The sequence below is a fragment of the Psammomys obesus genome, unplaced genomic scaffold (assembly GCF_907164565.1).
Source record: "Psammomys obesus unplaced genomic scaffold, mPsaObe1.curated_primary_1811, whole genome shotgun sequence".
Lineage (NCBI taxonomy): Eukaryota > Metazoa > Chordata > Mammalia > Rodentia > Muridae > Psammomys > Psammomys obesus.
Window position 1 is genome coordinate 944,710 of NW_026592439.1, and position 27,244 is coordinate 971,953.

At 41.7% G+C, this 27,244-nt stretch overlaps 1 protein-coding gene across 1 annotated transcript in view; it reads left to right on the forward strand.

Annotated features, from left to right (window-relative positions):
* The window catches only part of Copa (COPI coat complex subunit alpha), a 47,392-nt gene that overhangs the window by 16,969 nt on the left and 3,179 nt on the right, over positions 1-27,244 (forward strand). The window contains exons 8-28 of the mRNA XM_055613292.1: positions 2,065-2,164; positions 3,242-3,377; positions 4,261-4,343; positions 10,240-10,390; positions 11,323-11,389; positions 12,551-12,626; positions 14,526-14,608; positions 16,332-16,471; positions 17,024-17,109; positions 17,213-17,351; positions 18,201-18,363; positions 18,451-18,597; positions 19,320-19,509; positions 19,620-19,715; positions 22,610-22,698; positions 22,901-23,024; positions 25,018-25,107; positions 25,261-25,370; positions 26,077-26,154; positions 26,314-26,382; positions 26,913-27,049. Of these exons, the coding sequence (XP_055469267.1) occupies positions 2,065-2,164; positions 3,242-3,377; positions 4,261-4,343; positions 10,240-10,390; positions 11,323-11,389; positions 12,551-12,626; positions 14,526-14,608; positions 16,332-16,471; positions 17,024-17,109; positions 17,213-17,351; positions 18,201-18,363; positions 18,451-18,597; positions 19,320-19,509; positions 19,620-19,715; positions 22,610-22,698; positions 22,901-23,024; positions 25,018-25,107; positions 25,261-25,370; positions 26,077-26,154; positions 26,314-26,382; positions 26,913-27,049 (2,354 nt within the window). The remainder of the gene's footprint in view (positions 1-2,064; positions 2,165-3,241; positions 3,378-4,260; positions 4,344-10,239; positions 10,391-11,322; positions 11,390-12,550; positions 12,627-14,525; positions 14,609-16,331; positions 16,472-17,023; positions 17,110-17,212; positions 17,352-18,200; positions 18,364-18,450; positions 18,598-19,319; positions 19,510-19,619; positions 19,716-22,609; positions 22,699-22,900; positions 23,025-25,017; positions 25,108-25,260; positions 25,371-26,076; positions 26,155-26,313; positions 26,383-26,912; positions 27,050-27,244) is intronic.

Sequence of the window (27,244 nt, forward strand, 5' to 3'; positions counted from 1 at the left end):
AGATAGATAGATAGATAGATAGATAGATAGATAGATAGATAGATAGATAGATCGATCTATCTTTAAAAAGAAAAGAAACTAGGTTTTCTAAAATTAAAAAGGTCTAAACCATAAAACTACTCAGTGAAATGTATACTATTTATCTCACAAATGAAAAAAAAAAAAGAAGAGATTTAGAAATTATATAGTTCCCCAAAGGAGCTCCAAATGTGGCTCTAACTTCAAAATACAGATGCTTTTACAAACACATAACACAATTAAATTCTGAATCTAAGCGTAGTGGCACATGTCTGTAATCCCAGCACTCAGGAAGGCAAGAGACAGGTGGATCCCTGTGAGTTTGAGGCCAGCATTGTCTACAGAGCAAGTTCCAGGACAGCCTAGACTATACAGAGAAACTGTCTCAAAAAAACAAAATAAATAAATAAATAAACAAACTGCCTCATCTGGAATTCTGTCAAAGAAATGAAGTATGACCATGTAAATAGAATAGAGGCTATCTTGAACTCAGCACCCTTTACTTTTTAATTTTCATAAAAATTCCAAAGAGTTTATTTATATGTGTTATACCTGTTAATTTTGGCCAGGTTTAAAGGAAACCATTTTTTAATGTATAGGAGTGTTTTGCTTGCTTGTATATCAGTATACTATGTGAATGTCTGGTGCCTTCAGAGGCCGTAAGAGGGAACCAGATCCTTGGAACTGAAGTTACAGACAGTTATGAGAAGTCATGTCTGGGTGCTGGTAACCAAACCTGGGTTCCTTGCAAGAGCAGTCAGTACTCATAAAGAATGAGCCATCTCTGCTGTCCCTGTTTTTGTTTTTTGTGCTAGGAATTGAACTCAGTACCTTGCATATGCTCCACCATTGAATTATACCTCTAGCCTAAACCTGAGCAACTTTAGTGGACTTGGTCAGCATACATTTCATTAGCTGTCAGAGCAATGATATCATTACTTATCATGTATCCTGTGGAAAACTACTGTGCAGTCATGAATCATAGCAATAAAGGCAAATAAAAATCTTAGTAAGATCTGGAAAATAGCTTTGAATGTACAGACTTTCCACATTAAAATCTTGGGACTTCTTCAAGGGATTCCAGATCATACTTTGGGAATATCTGCTTTAACTTATAAAATAGGTCTTTGTACTTAAGATGTTACAATTTCTTGTAGAAATAAAACATACATAAACAAGTAAAAAGGAAGTAAAACATCCTAAATACAAATAAAGCTTAATTTCCTGGTGGAAATGTTTGGAACATCCCATGAGAATTTGAACAGATTGGAAAGATTGACATGGTTATTCTAATGTTCAAAGCTTTACGATAAGCCAGGTGTAATGACACATACCACTACTTCCAGGCAGTTGAAATAAAGAGGGCTGGAGTTCAAAGCCAGCTCCATGTTTACAGTAAGACCCTGTCTCGAAAAAGCAAAACAAATGAAATAAACCAACAAATTAACTTTACAGTGGCACAGTCCCTTGAATGTTTTTTTTAATTGTTCTTTTTTTTTTTAAAGATTTATTTATTATGTACACAATGTTCTGTGTGCATATACACCTGCTTACCAGAAGAGGGCACAAGATCTCACTATAGATGGTTTGTGGTTGTCAGGAATTGAACTCAGGAACTTAGGAAGAGCAACCAGTGCTCTTAACCTCTGAGCCATCCCTCCAGCCCCCAGAAATAACTTATTTTCTTTTATTTTACGTGCATTATATATGTGAAGGTGTCAGATCTTGGAGTTAGAGACAGTTGTGAGCTGCCATGTGGGTGCTGGGAATTGAATTCTGTTCATTTGGAAAAACAACCAGTGCTCTTAACCACTGAGCTATCTCTCCAGCCCTCCCTTGAATAGCTTTAACTTGAATATTTCAGAGGGCTGGGAAAATAGATTAGTGTTAGAGTACTGCTTAGTACATGTGCAGGGCCTTGCGTTTGATTACCTGTATCACAGATAAAGAAACAGGCAAATTTTGTTATAAACACTAGCATGATTTGCTTTGAATTTTGTTCTTAAAGCTGTTTTGGGAGATGTACTTTTTATTTCTTTTTAACAGGGTCATGATCGTGGAGTGAACTGGGCTGCCTTTCACCCCACAATGCCCCTTATTGTATCTGGGGCAGATGACCGGCAGGTGAAGATCTGGCGTATGAATGGTGAGTAGGCAGCAGTGGTTTTGCCATATTCAGGAAAAAGACTGCTGGCCAGCAAGGAAAAGGAGCCAGGCTTTTTGGACTTTGACTTATTTTACTGCCTTAGTTGATTATTTATTGCTAGTCTAAGTGTATAGTCATGCTCTCTTCCTTTTTGCCTCCATGGCAGTATCCTGATTTTGAGAGACATGAGCATAGTTAAGAGTAAAAATTGATGCAATCATTTGACTAATAGTGAATAAGTGCTTGGTTTTAGACTGTGCTTGGGACTGTTTTTATTATTGTGACTAAAAACTCCAGTGTTATAGAGTTTATATTTGTTCTAAAATATCAGCTAGTAATATATATTATAAGGATAAAATAGAAGAAAAGCATAAAGGATAAATATAGGTGTTATTTTCAGAAGAGGCTCATAATAAAAGAACAGTGATGTGCAGCGAAATTTGGAAACTCGGAGCTGAGATGGCATGTGATGCTAGCTCCAGCTACTCAAGAGGCTGAGGCAGTAGGATTATTTGTTCCTAGAAATTCAAAACTAGCCTTGGAAACTTAGCAAAACCTTGCCTCACCTCAAAAAAGAGTGTTTGGGGATTGACTAAGAACACACACACACAAAAAAGAGACTGAGACAAAAAAAAAAAAAAAAAAAAATTGCCCAATTTGGGGAAACAATTTTTAGTATTTTGCAGTAGTACTTAACACTTGATTAAGAGTATCATAGCTATACATGGCAGTATATCCTTACAGTCTCAGCATGTATGCAGTTGAGGCAGGAGGATCACAAGTATAAGGCAAAACCTCTCCTCAAAAAATTGGGGCTAGAGAGATGGCAGTGGACCCAGGGAAGGCCTGTGTTTGGTTCCTAGCACCCCTGTGAGGCAGTTTACAATCACCCATTACTCCAGCTCCAGGAGATCCAGTACCTTCTGGCCTCCACAGGCCCTACACCCAGATGGACAAACCCATACATAGATATACACACACATAACTAAAAATATAAAGAAAATATTTTAATAAGATGTTGGATATACGTTAGAGTTATTTTAGAGAATTGTGATAACAGTTCCTTTTGTTCTTCAGAATCAAAAGCATGGGAGGTTGACACCTGCCGGGGCCATTACAACAATGTGTCTTGTGCTGTCTTCCACCCTCGCCAAGAGTTGATCCTCAGCAATTCTGAGGACAAGAGTATTCGGGTCTGGGATATGTCTAAGCGGTAAGGGAATTATTTATGTTACATGACAAAACCCAAGAGAAGGTCCCTTTCTCTATCTTATTATTTGACTCTGAAATTAGATTAGAAACCAGGAGGATCAGGTCCATGTCATCTTCTTCTGCATACTAAGTTGGAGGTCAGCCTAAGCTATCTGAGACCCTGTCTCAAAAATTTTAAAAAAAAGCCAGTGAAATGGCTCATCGGGTTAAAAAAAAAAATTTCACTTTTCACACGAACCTGGTAACCTGCTTTAATCACTAAACCTACAGAAGAAGAGAGACATCACCTAAAAGTTGTCCTCTGACTCTCTCTGTATAGGCTCTCTCTGCCTCTTTCATACAGACACACACATATACAGTAGTAATATTTTTAAAAGGGAAAGACAAAAAGATTATTTTTTCTCTTCATCATGAAGAAAGATCAAGTCCTATATTATGAAATTTGAAGGGTGTAGTGCTTAGTGGTAAAGTACTTGCCTATCATACACGAGGCTCTAAATTTAATCCTACTGATGTGAAAATCGACAAACAAAAAAACCTTAGTGACTGCAATATCAACAAATATTTATTAGATAGAAATCTCCTTGTATTCTTTTTCTGCTCTAAATTAGAGTATGTTTTTCCTTCCCTTCATTGTTTAGTTAAGGAGGTGAGAAATGTGAAATGAAAGTAGGAAATTATGAGGGAGAAACTGACACGTCACAGTCCTGGGTAATTTGAAGCCTTTCACTTTGTTCCTTATAGATCTTATCCTGATAAATCGCTTCCCTTACGCTGTTTACTGACCCTAATTAAAATCATTTTATAGGCTTCCTGTTCACTTTTCTTGTGCGTGATATGCTGAAGATTTTTAAGTTTTCTTTGTGTATCTTCTGGTTTCCTAGGACTGGGGTTCAGACTTTCCGCAGGGATCACGATCGTTTCTGGGTCCTAGCTGCCCATCCCAACCTTAACCTCTTTGCAGCAGGTAAGGACCATTTCTTTGTGGTTTCATGTTCCAATCTGTCCCTTGGGGGTGGGGAGTACATGCGCCTCCGAACACCACAGCTGCCACCTTACACGAAGCCGGGAAGAATGAAGCGGAGTCCAGAACAGGTGGTGTCTGCAGGATCCTGGTTCGACTGTGACCGCAGGAGATCTCCGCAAGTTTTTAGCATTACAGCTCTCTTAGCTCGATGGGCGATTATAGCCCTTCTCCAAGAGAAACAAGGTGAAAGAGAGCAGAGCAGTTCGCATGGCCAATGCCGCGGGAGCTGTGAACTGCGATCGGCCGGCCATGAGATAGATGAGTACTGCGAGATTGGGGAGGTCGGTGTGAGTGGCAAGCTCTGCGAGACTGGTTAGCCTCCAGGGCCACGAAATTGAAGAGCGCTGTGTGCACCCCAAGAATGTGAGATTGGAGAGCTCAGCGAACGCCAAGATGAGCTGCAAGCACCACAAGAACCTTGAGATTATCTAGCGGTGAGCACCGTGAGGTTGTCTAGCTGCGAGCATTGCATCATGAGATTGTCTAGGCAAGCACAGTGAGATTGTCTAGACACGAACGGCGAGCACCATGAGATTGTCTAGCGACCAACACCGTGGATTGTCTAGCGGCGAAGAGAGATTGTCTAGTGGCGAGAGCACCATAAGATAGTCTACCAATGAACACCATGAGATTGTCTAACAGCGAAGTGAGATTGTCTAGCGTCGAATTGTCCAGTGCTAGGGCCACGGAATTGGAGAGATCAAGCCAGGAGCAACCGAAGCAGCTCCCCAAGTGCTAAAGCTCAATAGAAATAGCCACTCTCAGGCGATCTTAAGTGAAATAGCTTGTGTCTGTTTATTCGAGAAGCAGATTGTCCCACTTAGTTCATGGTCAACAAGTACTTCTGAACCTTGGGGAGTGGGGAGGTCATTTTGGGGTGAATGCATTTCATCGGTTGTGGCTGGCATGCTGGTGATGCTCTATTTGCAGCCAGGTGCCAGCTACATGACTGCCAGTGGTTACCTTGAGTTGCGGTTCTCCTGTCCTACATGCCACTGTACATGTAGTTATGGAAGCAGGGAGGGAGCAGTCCTACTCCTACTGGTCTCAGGATCAGATTTTTGGTGTTAAGTTGAGATTTCTGGGGTTTGAACATGATCCACATCGCCAGTGCCAGTTCCCATGGTAGCATGGTCCAAGTGCCCCACATTTCTTCTCCTGCCTCTCTGAGTTAGTTAATTGTTTTGTTTCGTTTTGCTTTTTAAAGGTTGGGTGAAAGTTTTATTTGTAAAGGGAAACTTTAAACAGGGTTTCCCAGAATGCTGTTTCCTCAGTAGGTACGTAGTGAGGCCATCATGACACAAGAACTATCCCCAAGTGAATATGGCCCACTCTGCTTTCAGTTGTTCAGAGCTAAGAGTTTCTAGCCAAAAAGCTGATGAGAGGAGCAACAAAGGCCATGTAATTTGAACTGAGGCCTAGAGGAAACAATCTGGTGGTCAATGCCTCACCCTCTTTTCACCCCACTGTGACACCATACTAGATGGGCAATGCATAGACTGTAGTGAGCATCCCGAAGCATCCCAAAAGCTGCCTGGTTCAGAGGATTTGATAAAGCTTTGATAGAAAAACAGAAGCCCCTGACCCCCAGCTTTACCAGGCACAGGGTTCTCTTTTCCTCCATGCTGGCAGGGGAGTTACAAGAGAGTTGATAGTTTTAAGATTTGAAGTGATTCTTCATTAGCTTTGTCTCTGGTGAGTTGTAATAACAAAGAGCCCCTTTTCCTCCTACTTTTGAAAGATAGTGGTCTTTAGTGTTCTTCTTTACCCAGATCTGTTTCACTTTAAGCTCATTCTGTTTAATGTGCTTTTCAGAGCTCATGGGAGACTAATATTGAACATTTAAAGTTCTCAGATTGAGAAACTAGAAGTCTAATTCATTCGTCAAATACATAAGAAACATCAGGCCTTACTCTGGGTGCTGTTGTCAAAGAAATGTGTAAAATAATCCATGTCTTGGTGGAGCTTTTAATAGAGATGGATTGTAAACATTAAATATATAAAGTGGTGTATGTTTGAAAATGCCTTGAACAAAAACCAATCAGAAAGAAGGGTGATGACAGTGTGTGGGCTACTGGTTTATATTGAGTATTCAGAAAAGTGAAAATTAGTGAGAAAGGAAGACTATCATAGGCAAAATACATGGAATGTATGAAAAGAGAAGTTCTTAGCATGGTCAGGGAACATTAGAGATTGCAGTGGGAATATAGTAAGGCATTAAGTATTGGAAAGTATTGGTCTTATAGGCTATGGCCAGAATTTATTATTTTACTCTGAATGAATTAAAAGCCACTAGAAAGAGACTAGCAAGATGTGTTAATGGTTAAGAGCCCTTATTGCTTTTGGAGAGGACCTGGATTTGTCTCCCAGCACCTACAGTGACTCAGAACCACCCATAGTTCCAATGGATCAGATGCCCTCTTCTGATCTCTGCAGGCATACATGTATACAGACAGCATGCAGGCAAAACATTCATATACATAAAAATACCCCTCTCCAAATAAAATTTTTTGGGAAAGCCACTGGAAGATTTTGAGTATGAAAGTGAAGCTGGTTTATATGTGGGGAGCAGGCAATAGAAGTGGATGATGCTAATTATGAAAGTACATGTTTGGTTTTTGTGGGATTTTTTGGTTTGGTTGGTTTGGTTGGTTGGTTGGTTTTTTGGTTTTTGGTTTTTGCGACAAGGGTTCTCTGTATAGTCCTGGCTGTCCTGGAACTCATTCTCTAGACCAGACAGGCCTCAAACTCACAGATCTGTGGAGGAGTTTTAATTCAGAACATGGCAAGTGATCACATCCAAAGACCTTCTAGGTCTGTGTGAACCTGCTGGAATACCAGCACGCCTTTAATCCAGGAGACAGCTGGCCAGCAGATCTGATGTCAAGGCCAGCCTGGTATCCAGCAAGTTTCAGGTAAAGAAAAGCTTAGATTCGGGTGTAGTGGTACACACCTTTAATCCCAAACAATGATGGTAAAGTTAGTTTGTAGAAGGAAGCACTCATGTTTGAAAGTGATGTCCAATTGAGTGGTAGAAACAGTGGCGAAGCAGAGAAAGATGTGACAGAATAGGATATGTCCAACTCTCAGGAGAAGAGAGAGGAAAAGGAAATCACCTAAGGAGCAGTACAGAGTGAGAGAGAAAAGAAGCAGCTTTACTGGGACAGTAATAAAGAGAAAGGTTTCAGAGAGAGAACTCGGGTGAAGACAGAAAGAGCCAGGGAATAAGAAGGAGCTAGAAGATTAGAAAAGATTGCCGGAGTTAGTTTGAGTCTAAACAGAGCAACTCAGGCTGAGAGAAAAACCAGAGTGAATAAGTCAGCTAAGAGACGATTTTGAGCCACAACAGCTGAGTTGTACCAGCCACCCCAGAGCTCAGTAGGAACAAGAAAGGGTGAGCTTATTAAGCAGTAAGCCTCAGAGGCTGAAAACGTTCTAGGCCTAGGTTAGCAGGTGGAGGCAGTAAGCCAGTGAGACAACACATGAAACAGGCAAGTAAAAGTTCTTTTTACAGAGATCCACCTGCTTCTGCTTCTGCCTCCCTAGTGCTGAGATTCAAGGCCAGTGCCACCATGCCTAGCACAAAACATTTTCTTAATAACAATCATAAAAGCTTTTCTGTTAGGCAGGGTGTAGTGGTGCATGCCTTTAATTGCAGGACTTGGGAAACAGAAGCAGGAGTATTTCTGAGTTTAAGGTCAGCCTGATCTACATGGTGAGTTCTAAAATAGCCAGGACTATCTCATAAATGCTTTTTAATCTAACATTCCTGTGCAGATGAAATGGCTCAGCTGGTAAAAGTGTTTGCCAATAAGCCTGACTGTCTGAGTTCAATATCTGGAACCTACATTTATATAAAAGGAGAAGACTGACTTTTACAAGTTGTCCTCTGACCTCCATATACATTACATCATGGCATGCCCTCTCCCAGAAACAAATACATGTAAAAAAAAAAAAAAGTTAACTTTTTTTTTTTTTTTTAATGATTGAGAAAAGGGATTTTATTGTTAGGTATGAGGGAAAGTACAGCCACAGGCATCTGAAAGAGTCCAGACTGAGCTGGGCCATGAAAGCAGAGAGGAAGAGAAGAGAGAGAGGAGGGTAAAGAGAAAACCAAGAGAGCGCATGGCCTAAATGGCAGAGTTATATAGGAATCAACATTCTTTTTTTTTTTTTAAAGCAGATTTTATGGTTTTCTTATTTGCTGGGAACTGAAGAAGAATGAAAAATGTAAATTCTGCCTTCAGAGAATACATGGAATAGTGGAGATGAAAGACTTGAATGCTATTGGAAGTTTATACAAAGTGTTATGGGAATAGATGGAAGGGTATGTTTAAATGTAGTGGTGTTAAATAGTATTGCGATTCACGGGGCTGGGAATATAGTTCATTGGTAGAGTGCTTTCCTAGTTTGTTTGAGGTCCTGGGTTCAAGAAAAAGAAAGTGCAGGAAGACAAGTGGCAGAAAATTATTTGGAAAAGGTTCTAAGAATTGTGAAAGTTTAAGAATGTGTTTAGATGTTGTATTCTGTTTTCTATAGCTGTAGCAAAATACCTCACACTACATACATTTAAAAAAGAGATTTGGGCCAGAGAGATGGCTCAGTGATTAAGAGCACCTGCTACTCTTGCAGAGGACTAAGTTTTCATTCCCAGCACCCCCATGGTGGCTCACAATTGCCTGTCACTCTAGTTCTAGGGAATCTGACATGCCCTTTTGGCTTTCACAGTGAGCACATAACATGAATAGAGCCACTCACCTGTAGACAGAAAATAAAAATAAATAAATCTGAAAGGGGGTTGGTATTTATTCACCATTTTGGAAGTGGAAATCCAGGATTGAGCAGCCCCAACTGTTTGTCCTTTGGTGAGGCTTCCTGTAGGCTTAGATTTCTTTTTTCACCAAACCTGCTTTATTTAGGGCTTTTAAACACTTCTATCTCTCTTGTACCCACTGACCAGCAGTAGGGGATAAAGAAGGTTATTAGGTAAAAGGGCATGTAGACCTTTTTAGAAGTAGGTCCTTGGGATGAGCTCACTTTCCATTGCCTGGATACCAGCAGTCCAGTCCAAAGGCCAACACTGTGCAGGAACACTAATCAGAATGATTCAGAAGATTGGGACAGGTCAGTGAAGCCACAGGACTCAGTTGGACTGTCCCAACAAGTTTTCTGGAACGTTTCTCTCTGGGAAGTCCGGTACTGAAGCACAAAGATCAGCACAATGATGTCAATCCAAAAACCAATGTTTCACTGTCCATGGGCATCTGTATATCTCCTCTCCTCAGAGTTCACCCACAGATGTTCTCAGCTGGCCAAAGTCACACCCCTCGCACGAGACAGCCTACAACAAAACATCATGTGCCCTCTTACAAGACAGCTTCTAGCAAGATATCACATGACTCAGCTGAGTCTTCAAAAAAACCAGAAACTTCCACTTCAGCTTTCCTTGGCTTAGTCACAGTATGACAAGAATATGATAGAACTGTTCGAGAGAGAGATCACATGATCAGGCATCAATCCAGAGACTTCAGGGTACTCCTTATATAACAACGTTCTCCCCAGGTTACCAACCAGTATCCTAAGAGAACACTAATCCCAGGGTGCTTCTCTGATGACTTAATGACATTTCATATAGCCTCATCTCTTAAAGGTTCTACCACCCTAACTTCACACACCAAGCTTGTCCATGTAAACCTTGAAACAGTCTATCTCCAAGCCACGGTGGATGCTCCTTACCCCTTCAGCATGTGAATATAATTGACCTTGTCTGTCTCCAGTTTCTAGCAGTCCTTTTTGGCTACAGGTGATTGTTTTGTCTCTTCCCTCTGTTCTCTAGGCCACGATGGTGGAATGATTGTATTTAAGCTGGAACGTGAGCGCCCAGCCTATGCTGTTCATGGCAATATGCTGCATTATGTAAAGGACCGATTCCTCCGTCAGCTGGATTTCAACAGCTCCAAAGATGTAGCTGTGATGCAGTTGCGGAGGCAAGTCTGACTTATTTCTCTTTCCAAACCTGTTTATCTGTTGCCATAATGCACTTCCCTGAAGCAGGACTCTCTTAACCAACATTTTGGATCTCAGCTATCAGATATGGACTCCTCACTGAATAAGCCTCCTCAGTTTAAATCCTTTTGTGATAGATCCAGAGGTATCCATGGGGAGAATGAAAGGTCCCCGTTAGGACTGCTAGTGGCCCCGTGGTGAAGACACTCTTCTACTGACGCCCGCAAAACCTCCTGTAGATGACAGAAAGTGCCTTGCTAGAGAGTAGCCCAATTTGATAATACAACTTTTTGCCTTTGTCATTTATGCCTTGAGGAAACTTGTGGCAGAGTGATAGACCTAAATGACTACAGTACAGAATAATAAAATAATGAAGATTTTTAGAAGATTACAGTTTATCAGAACTCTCCCTTTATAGCAAAATACCACACTAAAAAGCAGAACTGTCACTCTGAAGATATGATAACCTCTGGGATGCCTGGCCAAAGGAGCTGTGCGTTGGAATGCCAGCTGCAACATTCTGAAACATTCATGGTAGCAAAAACTGGCATGCGAGGTTGATAACCACCCACTAGCTTCACTGTGACAGAAAGATGGGTTTGTGTGAACAATCCCAGGAACAGAAAAGAGGCAGAGAAATCACATCATGCTATTCTGTGGTGTCCACTGCAGTTATGCATAGAAATTTGTAGCAGGCAGAACCATCACCACTCACCATCCCTGATAAAAATATGACTTCTTTACTGTTTGAACTCTTAAGTAGCCAGGTTTTAATGTAAAGAGGAAAAATCCAGAGTCTGCTCTTCCTCAGTATAGAAGTGGTGAGCACATGTGTTCTGAGCAGTTATGTAGACAGTGAAGGGCAACTCTCCTCTCTATTCTTACTCCGTTTTTGTTTCCTCTCTTTATGTAGTGGTTCCAAGTTTCCAGTGTTCACTATGTCATACAATCCAGCAGAGAATGCAGTGCTTCTGTGCAACGTAAGTAATTATGGAGTCTCTGTAGGTTCTCTTCAGGTTTTGTAGCTCTAATAGTCTCTTAAAAGCATTTTCCCTAAGCCGGGCGTGTTGGAATCCCAGCAGAAGCAGAGGCAGGCAGATCTCTGTGAGTTTGAGGGCAGCCTGGTCTACAAAGCCAGTCTAAGACAGCCAAGGCTACACAGAGATACCCTGTCTTAAAAAAGCCAAAATAATAATAGTAATAAAATTTTAAAAAATTCCCCAGTACTGAAAATTAAACGTGTGGATCTGCTGAGCAAGTTGTCCTCTTTCCTGTTACTGGACATGTTGTAAGAACTAACACAGTGAACACTCAGAAACCTGTTACGGGTTGTGAGGTGGCCAGAAGGCATGTTTGGAATTGTATGGTATCAGAGGGTCCTCTTCTGTCATCGTGCTTGGCTGAACACAGGAGACCTGGGAGGGAAGCCACCTGCACAATTATTAGAGCCCTCCTGGTTCCCTGCTGTACAATTTGCAAACAATGAAGAAATGACATTCTAACTCTTGTACCCTGGTGGCTGAATGAAAACTGTTTTCCCTATATAGCTTTTCATATGTAATCTAGGTCCTTTAGTATCTAACACTACCATACTCGTGACAATTTTCTTCACTGTCGTCTTTGATCCGTTTTGTTTTCTTTTTCTTTTCTCAAGTAGACTTTTAACTTGACGAGTATAATCAGATGAGGCACTAAGTTCATCTTTTAATTTGTGGAATAGAGAGAAGTCTTTGTTTTTATTCAGATAATATCTGCATTTTTAGAGAATAAAGAAAATAGTACCATCAGTGTTTAGTTGTTTGACTGTGAGCACTATAATTCTTTGGTTTGTTTGTTTTAGGGGGTTTTTTTGTTGTTTTTTTGGGGTTGGGTTTTGTTGTTTTTTTGTTTTGTTTTGTTTTTGTTTTTGTTTTGTTTTTTGTATTTTGTTTTTTGGTTTTGGTTGTTTTTTAGATGGGGTTTTTCTGTGTAGCCTTCGCTATCCTTGCCTGGCTGAACACTATAATTATTACATATGGAAATAACTCATACCTTCTGCATGCAGGTAGCGGAAGTATACAGTGTTGTCTGCCTTGCAGAAATGTTTTTTCTGTCAGAAAAAAGTACTGCTCGCTAAACATGTTCCCCTTTTCCCCCTACAGAGAGCAAGCAATTTAGAGAATAGTACCTATGATCTATACACCATCCCCAAAGATGCAGACTCCCAGAATCCTGATGGTAGGTGCTCTTTGTTTCCTCCACTCTGCTTTCCACTCTCCTCACCCATATCATCACTTCTCTTCAAGTTTTGCGCATCCCATCCCCAGGCTGTGGCTACATCACTCTTGTTTGTTGGCAGGTGCTGCTGACAGTTGCACCAGAGGCAATTGTGGTGTGAAATATTCATGTTCTGCCTCCATTTTATTACCCCAGCTAGATATATATATTTTATAATTTGGTTATTAGAAACTCTCCATTTTCTCTTTCAGCACAGCATGTTATCCTAGATTATTGTCAGCTGATATGACTTTCACCCTGGTAGTTTCATTTATTTAAAAATGTGGCTCCAGTCTTACAATGTCTCATCCTGGGACTGGGGATTTATACTCCTTTCTATTTCCAGATCCGATTTGCTGCCTTTTGCATGTCAAAAAGATGAGGCTGCTAACAGCCCCATGACCCACCTGGGATCCCAGGATCCAGCTGAGACCCTTGCCTGCCTCTTTCATCACCACCATCCCTTGTTTGATGTCCTTACTATTAGAACTTGCTGATAAAACATTCTATTTTTTAGGGATTGGAATCTCATTTATGCTCTTTTCAATAACGTTCTTCCGGTGGATTTACAGGCCTGAAGTTTATTCCACAGGCCCTCCCCTTTACTAGTACATTTTGATGTTTTATACACTGCAAAGTTTTGAGAAATATTTTGCTAGCTCTGTTCCTTTTATAAGTGCCAGCAGGTCATTATTATTGTAATACTCTTGCTTATTTTATTTTTTTGGAGGAGATATGTATGTATATGAGACAGGGTCTCACTGTATAATCCAAATTAGCCTAGAATTCATGGTTCCCCTTCATACTGGAATTATGCCAACTCATTTTACCCTTTTAAATGTGCTTAGAGTGAGATGATGAAACAGGACATCTATCCAAATTTGGGATCCAAAAGCAAATTTCCCTCATAGATTAGTCAGTTAAGTCTTCCTAACTAACCTGTGATTTAGTGCCTCCTAACCCACCTTGGTTGTCGTTTCATATCTGTTACCAGTTAATAGAACTTGTGTTCTGCATCCTTTGAGAGGGATAATAATTGTAAAGGTGTGGTCCAGTGGTGAGCACCAGAGAGGAGAAAGCAGAAACTGGTGTAGTATGTGTTGTGGTAAAATTTTGTTTTGAAAATATTTTGGTACTCCAGGTACCAGAGAAGTGCAAAGCAAGGCTGGCCAGCATGTTCTGCTCTGTTTCCATTGGTATAACAGATAAGACTGTTTCAATATATTCTTTACAAGTTTCTCAGAGAGTAGAGTATCCATTTCAAAATTCTAATCAGCTGCAAATTGAGGAACATTTTACAGCTCTCCTCAGGGTGATAATGGTGAATTGACATTCACAGAGCAACAGCTTGATGCTGTGGTTGCCCAGCACTGAGCCTGTCAAGATTTAGCTGGAAGTGCTGTGTCCCACCCTGCCGGACTAGGAGGCTTGCATTAGCTTGTTAAAAGCAGCAAAGCAGCTGTGACCTGGGGTGGGGTTCTGTCACTTCTCCAGCTTGTGTGGATAGGAGGGCTTAGACTTTGACAGGCTGCTTACTGTGTCTCAGTTTGGCAAGGAAGGCCCTGCTCGTTAGCTTGATGGAGTATGCTGTCTCCCAAGATGGGCAGCATTTCTGCCAGTATGTGGTGCTGGCTGAAATGCAGCCACTTGGCCTAGAGATAAGAGGCTTGGCAGGGGTGGGGGCTGGAGTTTGGAGGGAACTGGTGGGGAAAAGTCACTGACAATAGCCTGAGGTTATGGCTGAATTAGTTAGGAAGCAGCTGAATTGGCAAAGCCAAAATGGCAGCTTCATGGCACCTGACTCTGTCACCTGCTAGTGGCTCACCACATGCTCCCACACTTTGGTTTTGTTCTCCTCAGCCCCTGAAGGGAAGCGATCCTCAGGACTGACAGCGGTTTGGGTTGCTCGGAATCGGTTTGCTGTACTAGATCGCATGCATTCGGTGAGTTAAGACTAAAAGTGGAAAACAGTTCAGGGAGAAGAGTAGCAGTGGCCCATGTACGGCACACTACAGAGTATTGGTTTTCCTTAGTCTCTCAGGGGCAGTGGTGATCCTTGGGCTCTGGGTCTCCTTCTAGCCCTAGCCCTAGACTAATCTCTTGATTGGGTTGATATTACTGGGTCTCTGGGCTTTTTAACTTGGAAGAGCTACATCAGATTTTAAGTATATGATTTAGATGAGTGGGATATTTTCCTCCTTGTCCCACTCCCCTAACCGGTATTTAAAATGTAATAGATTGAGAGAGCCAGGTATGGCGGCACACATGTTTAATCCCAGCACTCAGGAGGCTGAGGTAGGCATATTTCTTTGTGTTTGAGGCCAGCCTGTCCCACAGACTGAATTCCAGGACAGCCAGGGCTACACAGAGAAACCCTCAAAAGAAATGCATGCACATTTACATATACATACATACATACATACATACATACATACATACATACATACATACATACATACATACCTTTGTGAATAAAATGTACTAAGCTCAGCCCAGGATAAGCAAAGGTCTTCTAATAAAATATGCAACAAAAGCTGGCTGTTTTCTTTCTAGTTGATTGAGAAACTGAGATTAAGATGAATATCTTTTTTTGTGTTTGCTTATTGTTTTAAGTACTAGGGATTGAATTTAGGGCCCTGTTCATGCAAGGTACGTGCTCTGCCACTCATTTTAGTTTTAACTTTTTTGTTTTTTGGTTGTGTAATTTTAGGATCTCAGTGAGACTAGTGAGGATCTGCCTAGACTAGGAATGAATTTACTCTGCAGCCCAAGTTTGCATTTATAATCCTACCTCAGTCTCCCAAATGGCTGAGATTACAGACCTTCACCATGAGGCCCAGCCTCTTAGGATTTCTTTTCTTTTCTTTTTTTCTTTTTATTTTATGGAAATTGGTGTTTTACCTGCATATATGTCTGTGTGAGGGTGTCATATACCCTGGAGCTGGAGTTACAGGCAGTTATAAGCTGCTGTGTGGGTTCTGGGAATTGAACTCAGGACCTCTGGAAGAACAGCCATGCTCTCAACTCTTGAGTCATCTCTCCAGCCCTTTCTTTTAGTTTCGTTGTTGTTGTTTTTGGTGTTTTGTTTTGTTTTTTAAGAGAGGAGTTAGAAGCCAATGAGATGTCTCAGTGGGTAAGGACCCTTGCCAAGGTACATGGCCTAAACTCAATTCAGTCTCTGAGACCCACATGTAGAAGGAGAGAACTGACTTCTTCAATTTGTCCTCTGACCCCCACACATGGGCGCCATGATGTATATGTACCCATGCTCTCGTGTGCATGTGCGCCTGTGCACACAGAGTTGGATGAATGAATGAATGAATGCTGGGCTAGCTGGTGAGGGAAGGAGAGAGGAAAGGCAGGCTAATAATAAGGCCCTGTAGCAGGCAGTGGTGGCTCACACCTTTAATACCAGCACTGGGGAGGCAGAAGCAGGTGGATCTCTGTGAGTTTGAGGGCAGTTTGGTCTACAGAGTAAGTTCCAGGACAGCCCAGGCTACACAGAGAAACCCTGTCTTGAAAAACAAATATAAATAAGAATAAGAATGTCCTTGGAGTGATCAACTTGATGATGATGACTGGGAAGGGAAAAAAAATTCTTTATTAAAGGAACAATTGCTAAGAGACATCATTAGCTTCTTGTAACTCCACCTGAACTCATTTCAGCTTCTGATAAAGAATCTAAAGAATGAGATCACCAAAAAAATCCAGGTGCCCAACTGTGATGAAATCTTCTATGCTGGCACGGGTAACCTCCTGCTTCGGGATGCAGATTCCATCACACTCTTTGACGTCCAGCAGAAGCGGTAACATGACGTAGTCCCCTGATAGACAGATGCGTAGTTAGTGAGAATAGAAATCTTTAACAGGAGCTTTTTCCTAAGCTTGCCACATGACCCAGCTTGTACACTTAACTCCAAGACTGTGGTCTTTTTCTCTTTTCATGGCCATTCATCATGTGTATGCGTTCCAGCCTTACAGCAAGGGCTGTGTACTTACGCCGTTTTTAAGTACATACCTGAGCAAAGAATGCTTCCAGGTCTTCGGATGAGAAGAACACAAAGTTGAATAGAACAGTTGCTGGTCTGAAAGAACGTAATAAGCCTAGTGATGAAAGTTGATAGATGTAAATGCCTAACAATATAGGGGGTAGTGGGAAGGCAGAGAATGAGGAAATACAGTACAAAGTGTGAGCCAAAACATATTAGCTCACTGACCTACAGCGTAGGTAATGCTTCTTTGGTGTTACACATTGAGAGGTTGCGTTTTACACGAAGTAAAGATGAAAAAGGCATAGGTCATAGCTTTAGACAATGGAATTAGGCCTATTCATGATTACCTTTCTCTTGCTATCCTAGGACTCTGGCGTCAGTGAAGATTTCCAAGGTGAAATATGTTATCTGGTCAGCAGATATGTCTCATGTAGCACTACTGGCCAAACATGGTAAGGCTTCATTATATCCACCATCTTAGAGCCCATTTCCCTTCTGCCAGTTTACTGCACTCACCCTGTCCAGCAGAGCACTCATCCCCTTTGCCTCTTACAGCCATTGTGATCTGTAACCGCAAGCTGGATGCTCTATGTAACATTCATGAGAACATTCGCGTCAAGAGTGGGGCCTGGGATGAGAGTGGGGTGTTTATCTATACCACAAGCAACCACATCAAATATGCTGTCACCACTGGGTAAGTTAGTTATCTGGGACACAGAGTGGGAGACAGTGGCTTCATGCAATCACTGTGCTAGCTCAGGAAATAGAACTAGAGTTCTCTGTTAACATTCGCCATGAAAAAGCTACAGTGCATACATGTACTACGGTGTATGTGTGAGTGGCATGTGTGTGCGTGTTGTCTCAGTGGGTAAAGGCAGTTTCTCTGAGGCCAGACAACCTGAGTTCAATCCCTAGATTTCTCAAAGTGGCAGGAGAGAATCAGGTCCCGAGAGTTATCCTCCACCCCAGCCCTCATCCACATTGTGTGCACACACACACAAACACATACACATAAAAGAAAAATTTTCAAAACTTAGCAAAAAATTGTAAAGGACTGTGGAGAAACCAATCAGATAGCTCAGCAGGCAAAAACAAAAATGTGTTTTATACGTGAGCCTGACAACCTGAGTTTGACCCCTAGAATCCACTGTATAGGTGGAAGGAGAGAACTGACTCTACAGAGCTGTCTTTTGACTTCCACACACTGCAGCATGCATTTCTGCACCACATGATGCACACACATTCATAGTCAGGGTTTTTTACTTTTGAAGGGAGGCTAGTCATTGGTGGTGTGCTTTCCTAGTATGCCCAAAGCTCTAGGTTCTATCCCTCACACTGCAAAAAGTAAAAAGTGTATAGCATCTGTTCTGTCATAGAAAAGAATAAAATCAATTTGAAACACTTCCTGTCTGTACCATTGTTTAAGTAGCACTTGATGGAAGGGTAACAAGAAAATACTCTCCTGAAAATACTTTGTTCATTGTTTACAAGCTAGATTTCCTCTCCCTTCCTGAAAATTGTGCCTTTCATCCCCTATTCCTAGGGACCATGGGATCATCCGAACTCTGGATTTACCCATCTATGTCACAAGAGTGAAGGGCAACAATGTATATTGCCTAGATAGGGAGTGTCGTCCTCGGGTACTCACCATTGATCCCACCGAGTTCAAATTCAAACTGGCCCTGATCAACAGAAAGTACGATGAGGTAGGAAGCAAGGAAACCTAACAAAGTGTTAAAAGAGGTAGTGCTGCTTTTTCCTTATAAGTAATCTGTACCAAACTGAATGTCTAGGTACTGCACATGGTGAGGAATGCCAAACTGGTAGGCCAGTCAATCATTGCTTATCTCCAGAAGAAGGGTTATCCTGAAGTGGCGCTGCATTTTGTAAAGGATGAGAAAACTCGATTCAGCTTGGCTCTAGAGTGCGGGAACATTGAGGTGAGAGAAATGTGCTCATCATGTAGAGAAAGGGAGAGGCTTAGAACTAATAGAGTGCTGAAGGTTGGCCTCCAGAAAGCCTATCCTGGCCTTGCATCTTAGCCAGAGTAAAATTCAGGATGTTTTTAGTTAAATTGACCATTTTCCTGTTGCTGTTTCTGTTTCTGCTTCTTCCTGTCTCTTCTGCCCAGTATTTCCATTCTTGTTACCATTTTCAAACTGAATTTAAAAATTTCTAGGATAAAAACTAGGTAGCGAAAGTCTGAAGAATCTGCTTATTTTCCTTGACACTTGATCTTGCTGGATGATGTACTTATGAAATGTTGAAGCCCAGAGGGCATAGACATTGTTTCAAGGAAGAAAGGGCTTAGGAAAGCCCTTTCTGAAGGAAAGCCCTTGCAGTTCTGAATTTCGTTCCTTCTTTTATTACTTTCTGTGCTTCTTTAAAGCCCCTGCAAGGCTTCAAAACTAAGAAAATAGGACAGCATCAGCAAGGGATGGTGTGTGGAGTCCGCACGCTGATAGGTGGGGGCAGATTACTAAGCTGTGACTCTTCATCGATGATTCAAATCCCATGTGTAGATAGAATACTCCATAGTGGGAAGGTAGTGATTGCAAGTATAGAGAATGCTTTGGGAAATGTTAGAGATAGATGCTTTGATAGACTTGGGTGGTTTTGAGTCATAGTGCCCACACTAAACCCTGACACGGGAATTCTTTAGATTGCTCTAGAAGCAGCCAAAGCCCTGGATGACAAGAACTGCTGGGAGAAGCTGGGAGAAGTAGCCCTGCTGCAGGGCAATCACCAGATTGTGGAAATGTGCTATCAGCGCACCAAAAACTTTGACAAGCTCTCCTTCTTGTACCTTATCACCGGCAATCTGGAGAAACTTCGCAAGATGATGAAGATTGGTAAGTTCTCCAAAGCTAAGTGTGGAACTTGTGGGGAAGGAAGAAAGTAAAGAGAGGAGAGAGAGCTTTAGAGAGAAAACTTAAATTGCTTTCTCATTGACTTGATGCAGCTGAGATCCGGAAGGACATGAGTGGCCATTATCAGAATGCCTTATACCTGGGTGATGTGTCAGAGAGAGTGCGAATCCTCAAGAACTGTGGGCAGAGTAAGTATCTATCCAAGACTCAACAGCTCCTTTGAGACCTTTGGAAGTGTTTCTGGGAATTGTCCTTTATTGTACATTGTGTGTGTGTGTGTGTGTGTGAGAGAGAGAGAGAGAGAGAGAGAGAGATGATGCTGTGCTTAAAACTTTTCTTCTAAACCAAATGGTGGAGCCAAACAAGGAGTCCTGGTGCTTCTTTAACTTCTGCTGTAGAGATTGCATTTAGTTTACAAGACTTGATTTGTTGTTGTTTGTTGACCACTCACTATACCAGCTACTATGCTAGAATTTGAGATCCTTTCAGGAACAGGTTCTAGGCATGGTGACTCACATCTTATCCTAACGCTCAGGAAGCTGTGGCAGGAGGATTTCCATGAGTGAGCTCAACCTGGGCTACAGAGTAAAGACTTAATCAGAAACAAAGGGCTGGAGAGATGGGTCAGCTCTTAAGAGCACTTGTTGCTATTGGGAGGACCTGAGTTCAGTTCCCAGCCACATATCAGGGGGCTCACAACTCTGCTTAACTCCAGTTCCAGGGGAGCTGATGCCTTCTTTTGACTGTTACGTGTACCAAGCATGCACATGATGTGCATATTTACATGCAGGGAACACGCACACAGAAAGTAAGATGAATAACTCTAGAAAAAATTCTCAAGTGTGAGATGTAGATGTAGGCCACGACAGAGAGGATTCAAGGATAGATCCAAGGTTGTTATTAGCATTGGTGATAGTGGGGGGTGGGTGGGTGATGGCTCAGCAGTTAAGAGCAGTGGCTGCTCTTCCAGAGGACTCAGGTTCATTTCCCAGCATCCACATGGCAGCTCACAACTATCTATAACTCCTGTTTCGGGGGATCTGACACCCTCACACAGACATACATGCAGTCAAAATACCAATGTACATAAAATGAAAAATAATTTTTTAAAAAGAATCAGAAAAGACCAGTAACTGTATTTCTTTGTACAAAATTACCACATGGGAGCCAAGTGTTGTGGCACATGCCTTAAATTCAAGCACTCAGGAGATAGAGGCAAGTGGATCTCTAAGTTTGAGGCCAGCCTGATCTACAGAAGGAGTTCCAGGACTGCCAGAGCTACACAGAGAAATCTTGTCTCAAAACAAACAAACAAACAAACAAACAAACAAATCTAAAAGTAAGAAAGAACCTGGTGGGGTGGCATATATCTAACCCCCCTCCCCCCAAAAAATTACCTTAAAACTTAGCATAGGTTAAATATTCCTAAATGAAATCCAAAATTTGAAATGCTTCAAAATCCAAGCAGTATGTAGCCCTGGCTGGTTTGGAACTCACTAGCTAAAATCTAACTTCTCAAATGTCAGTACAATGCTCAGAAATTTCAGAATTTAAAATTCAAAATTTTTCAAGATTTTTATTACATTTACTTATTTATTGGGTGGGTAGGTATATTCCTGTCACTGTGCATAGGGTGTGTATGGGGGTGGGAGGAGTTAAAGGACAACTTGTGGGAGTTGGTTCTCCTTTCACTTACTGTATTTATGGGATTGAACTCAGCCAGGCTTGGTATCTTAGCTTTTGAGCCTTATCTATTGAGCCATCTTGATGTCCAGATTTCTTATTTTCAGATGAGGATACTCACAGTGTAATTTATATGCAGATGTTACAAAATCTAAAATTTTCTAAAATTTGCAGTCTAGTTTCCAAAGAAGGATACCTAAATTAGAGTTCTTTTCAAAAAAAAAAAACAAAAAACAAAAATATTTATTTATTATGTATGCAGCATTCTGCAACAAAAGAGGACACCAGATCTCAGTATAGATGGTTATGGGCCACCATTGACCTCAGAACCTTTGGAAGAACAGCCAGTGTTCTTAACCTTTGAGCCATCTCTCCAGCCCCCTAGAGTTGTTTTTTAATTTAATTTATTTTTCAACGGACATTTGATATATACTCTAATATAACACTTCTAGCTATAACTGGCAAAAAGATGTTGTGACAATGAACTCAGATGTTTAAATAGGAATAGAATGAAGCACAACAAACAGGTTTCTTTATATATATATATATATATATATATATATATATATATATATTTTTTTTTTTTTTTTTTTTTTAAGGCGTGGTCTTATTATGAAGCCATGGCTGGCCAGGAACCCACTGGATAGACCAGGATCTTATTTCCCCCTTGGCCTTTGCTTCTAGCTCCTCAACTTTCCTCATTCTGTTTTTATTTAAAAAGCTTGCCTTTTCAACCATGTTGTCGGCATACTTCTTGTGCTGTTTCAGAGGCTTATTACCACTTTTGTGGTGTCTTGCTTCTTTCTAAATTATGTTTTAAAACAACTAAAGGAACGAACTCATAAAAGGTTGTCCTCTGTCCTCTACATGTGTTCTGTGAGACTCACACACAAACATGCAGACAATAAAATAAAACGAACACCTCCTCACATTTAGAGTATGGCTTAGCTTTGGTTCATTGTGTCTACTAAAGCTGCATCAAAAGTATTGGTCAGGACGACAGACATACAGAAACCCAACAGGAGAAAATTTCATTTCCACACTCACTTGTATGGGTATGGGTGTTCCTTGGGTCTTTGCTCCCCTTTCCCTGAGAGACAGCACCATCTTGCCATGTTACCTTCTCCATCACAAAGTTCACAACATGGCACCTGGTTTCCCTCAAGACAGCTTAAGAAGATAAAACCCAAAGTACAGTCCACAGTTATTGTAAGCTAATCTCAGGTGTGATTTTCATCTCTTCTGACATATTCTGTCCGTTAGAAGCTGGTTAACAACTTCACCCTACACTTATGGTTGAGTGCTGTGCAAGCATTTGAATCCTAGGAGATAGGGGTCACCCCTCCCTCAGGAGTCTACCAAAATAACTCTCTTAGAAATGTACCTGTTTCTTTTATAGAGTCCCTGGCCTATCTCACAGCTGCTACACATGGCTTAGATGAAGAAGCTGAGAGTCTGAAGGAAACATTTGACCCGGAGAAAGAGACAGTGAGTATTTACACAAGTGTCTCTCATAACATAATATAATGTGATCCATTCTCATTTCGAGATAATTTAAAATTGTAAATTTTATTCTTCCACCTAATTACAGAGAGGGGCTTAGAGATAAGTCAAGAGGAAGCACATAACCTCCTCTGTATTACTCTTAAGAACCATTCATGTTTAGCATCTTTATTGTTCCAACTCTCAGATCCCAGACATCGATCCTAATGCCAAGCTGCTCCAGCCACCTGCACCTATCATGCCACTGGATACCAATTGGCCCTTATTAACTGTGTCCAAAGGGTTCTTTGAAGGCTCCATTGCCAGCAAGGGTAAGTACTCATTTCTCCAATAGCACTTTTTAAAATTTGTTTTATAGAGAACTATGCTATCGGTTGCTTCCCTAGCATGTACAAAACTTTGGGTTCAATTCCTAGCATTATGCACATAACTGGCACATGCCTATAATATCAGCTAAAGAAGTAGAGGTAAGACAATCAAAAATTCAATGTCATCCTTGGCCACATAGTCAGTTTTAGGACAGTCTGGACTACATTAAGACCATGTCTTAAAAACGAACAAAAGGGGGCTGGAGAGCTGGCTCAGCAGTTAGGAGCACTGGCTGCTCTTCCAGAGGACCCAGGTTCAGTTTCCAGCACCCACACGGCAATTCAGAACTGTCTGTAATTTCACTTCCAGGGAATCTGACGCCCTCACATATGGAGGCAGAACACGAATGTGCATTTTAAAAAAATCAGGAGCAGGTGGTGTATACCTTTAATTGCAGCACTTGGGAGGCAGAGGCTGGAGTCTCTATGCATTCAAGGCCAGCCTAATCTACAAAGTGAGCCCAGGACAGCCAAGACTCACAGGGAAACCCTGTCTTGAAAAACAAAAAGCCAAAGGGGAAAAAAAATCCTAGAAAGTACCACTAACAGTTTCATTTGTTCTTTTTTTCTGTGTGAAGTTTCACAGAGCACTGAAATGCTAGCCAGGGCTATGATATAGTCTCACAAACTGAGGAAAGCTTTTTGAGATCATTAAAGAGAATTTGAGCCAGATGCAGCACATACTTGTAGTCTCTGCAATTAGGAAGTCGAAGCAGGAGCAATGACAGTTCAGAGCCATCACAGATACAGTCTAGTTTAAGGTCAGGCTGGCCCACAGTGAGTGTACCTACGCTGGCTGCCACTAAGATCTGTAAACACTATGGTGAGTTTCTCAATTCACCACTAGTGTTACCTGTTTATCATGTGCTGTTTGTGTATTTGTATGTGTGTATTTGTGGACAACCACTTCTTATCGCCATGTGTGCCCGCCTGTTTGCTTGGACATTTCCACTAGTTCACCTCTATGGAAGAGCCTAAGCAGATTTTGGGCATTTTGTGTCTGGCCTTGCTCTTTCCGCAGCCTTCTGGACCCCCTCATGCCCCTATTCTTTCACAGACTGTAGTAATGGTGACTTAGCAGAGATTTCAGGAGGAAGTTCCCAGAGTGGGCAGCCAGAGAGAGCCAGGTTTTGGTAAGAGGGAGTTAGTTCTCTCCTACCTCAACAGGGGTTCAACGCAGGTTCTCATGGTCTCTAGACAAGCTCTCTATCACTGAACCATAGCCGCCACCACCCCCAACCCCAGCCAAAAAAGAATAAAACCCAACCTCTGGTTATCTCTCTTCTATTTCCTTTTTGTGGAACCTTTTGCAAGTTAGCATAACATATATGACAAAAACAATAACTCGTAATATATGGATGGGAACTTTGGAGGTGGCTCAGTCAGTAAAGTGCCTGCCATGCATGACTGAGGACCTGAGTTTGGATCCTTAAACTGGAAGTACAGCCACACACACACACACGAACAGAGCAGAACAGGTTAGAACCTTGACAATTATTGTTGGGTTTTATTTGGTTTTTTTTTTTTTTTTTTAAGATTTATTTATTTATTATTTATACGGCACTTTATTTGCATGTGTGCCTGCACACCAGAAGAGGGCATCATATCTCACTATAGATGGTTGTGCGCCACCATGTGGTTGCTGGGAATTTAATTCAGAACCTTTGGAAGAACAGACAGTACTCTCAAACTCTGAGCCATCTCTCCAGCCCTGTTTGGGTTTTTTTTGTTTGATTGTTTGTTTTGAGATTTAGCAACACAATAAAACATTTTTACTGACGTTCACAGTTATCAGTTTCTAAGTGAACAGCACATATTTCTAAGGTCACAGCCCTGAGCAGCTAACTGCTTTTGGAAGCATGCAACTTGTATGTAGAGGAGATCACACTGGAGATTACCAGACTCTAACCAGTTCCTTCTGTCCTTCCCTTGGTAGGGAAGGGAGGAGCATTGGCTGCTGACATTGACATTGATACTGTTGGCACTGAAGGCTGGGGAGAGGATGCAGAGCTGCAGCTAGACGAAGGTAAGGGTGCTGTGTTTCGAGGCTCTGTGGGTGGAGAGTATTTGTGCAGCGGTCTGTAAGCTTAACTCGTGGAGCCAATAGGATCCTCATTTTTCGCCTTTAGAGCACTATGCTGCCACCCAAGTCTATTTTGATCCTGGATTTTCCTTACAGATGGGTTTGTGGAGGCATCAGAAGGTTTGGGAGAGGATGCTCTTGGCAAGGGACAAGAAGAAGGAGGTGGCTGGGATGTAGAAGAAGATCTGGAGCTCCCTCCTGAGCTGGTATATGAAGTTCCTGCTCTGGAACTTTTCTCCTTGTCAACATAGAAAAGCTTGGTGGGGGGCCCTCTCTCTCTCTCAGTCTCTCTCTTTCTCTCCTGAGGTTTTCACAAAAGAGGGGGTCCAGACCAGCCTCCTAATTTGGTTTATATCTCTCATTTGAAAAAGGAGAGGCAGTTTGCTGCCTTGTTTTCATTCTATGTAACATAAGAGAAGGGATGTATAGCCTCCCTCTAATCTGGTGCTCGCATTTCATTTGAAAGAGGGCAGTGTTTAATACCTGAATTACAGCTCCTGGTGTGTCATTTGAAAGAGGGCAGTGTTTAATACCTGAATTACAGCTCCTGGTGTGTCATTTGGTTTTGGTGAGGCGGCTACCATTCTGTACCAACCGTAACCATCACCTCTTTTCTTGGACAAAAGTCAGAATCTAAATGCTGTATCTTGAATTCATCAGAACATAATACCAATATGGCTTTTTTAAATATCTTAGTTTGGGGCCTGAGAACATACCTCAGTTGTTAGGGTGCTTGCCCAGCATGCACAGAGCCCTCGGCTTGATCTCCACAATGCATAAATCGGGCGTGGTGACATACGGTCCTAGCACTTTAGATAGAGGCAGGAGGATTCAGTCCTTGCTCCGTAGAGAATTTGAGGCTGTCAGACTCTGTTTAAACAGATAAATAAGGCCTTAATTTTTTTCTTCTAGGATGTACCCTCTGGGGTAGCTGGTGGTGCTGAAGATGGGTTCTTTGTGCCCCCAACCAAGGGAACAAGCCCAGCTCAAGTAAGCAGGAAAACCCAATTATACAGGAATGAGTACTTCTGAGCTAGTTAATATTTGTTACTGTGTACAAAATATTGGCTACTTTTATCAGATATGAGGAAGAGAATTGGAAAGAGAAAGGAAATTTTCCATTGGCTTAGGTTTTCTTTTTCTTACTAGATATGGTGCAATAACTCCCAACTTCCAGTTGATCATATCCTGGCAGGTTCTTTCGAAACAGCCATGCGGGTAAGTTCTTCTCTAAAACCCTTGGCCCTTTCTTTTGAGTGTCTGTTCCAGAGTTCTGGGGAGAATGAGTGACTCATCTTTTAACCACATGGGAATGATCTGACCCACAGGGCCAAGATTCTATTTCATGGCAGTTGTTGGCCTCGCTAAAGGAATTTGCTTCATAAAGGCCTCTTATGTGCTCTCTACTTGATCTGTGGTTGTGTTTGCCAGTAAGCCATTTCCACTGCATTATAGCCTGCTTTCTGGCTTACATTAGTAAACCAAGCACCACTTCCTGAATAGCTGTGTACTGTGAACACTGTACCAGGTGCTGTGATGACAGGCACAACTGCAGGAACCATCAACATTTATTGTCACTGTGTTGACTATTCTAAAATACTCTATATAGATGATTAAAAGATCCTATAATTAATGTCATTTTAGTAGTGAGATAGCAATGCAGAGAAGTTAAATACCTTGCCCAACTCTGACTTAGTTTTTCGTTGGTAGAAAACAAATCCTTATGTTTCTTTTATGGTGTATTCTAGCTTCTTCATGACCAGGTGGGAGTCGTCCAGTTTGGCCCCTATAAGCAACTGTTCCTGCAGACATATGCTCGAGGCCGCACCACCTATCAAGCACTGCCCTGCCTGCCCTCCATGTATAGTTACCCTAATCGCAACTGGTAAGTCCCTTTGCTCCTTGCTATCTGTTCCAAGTTGAAGTAAATACTTCAAATGGTAGCCACACTGACAGAATTGCTTCAGAGCTAAGGTTTCCAGGAGAAAAGTTCTGTGGCATGTTACTTTGGGGTTTCGTGTACACCAGCTGCCATCCTATCCCCAGCTACTTTCACAGTAGGGTGTTGGTGATTGTGTTT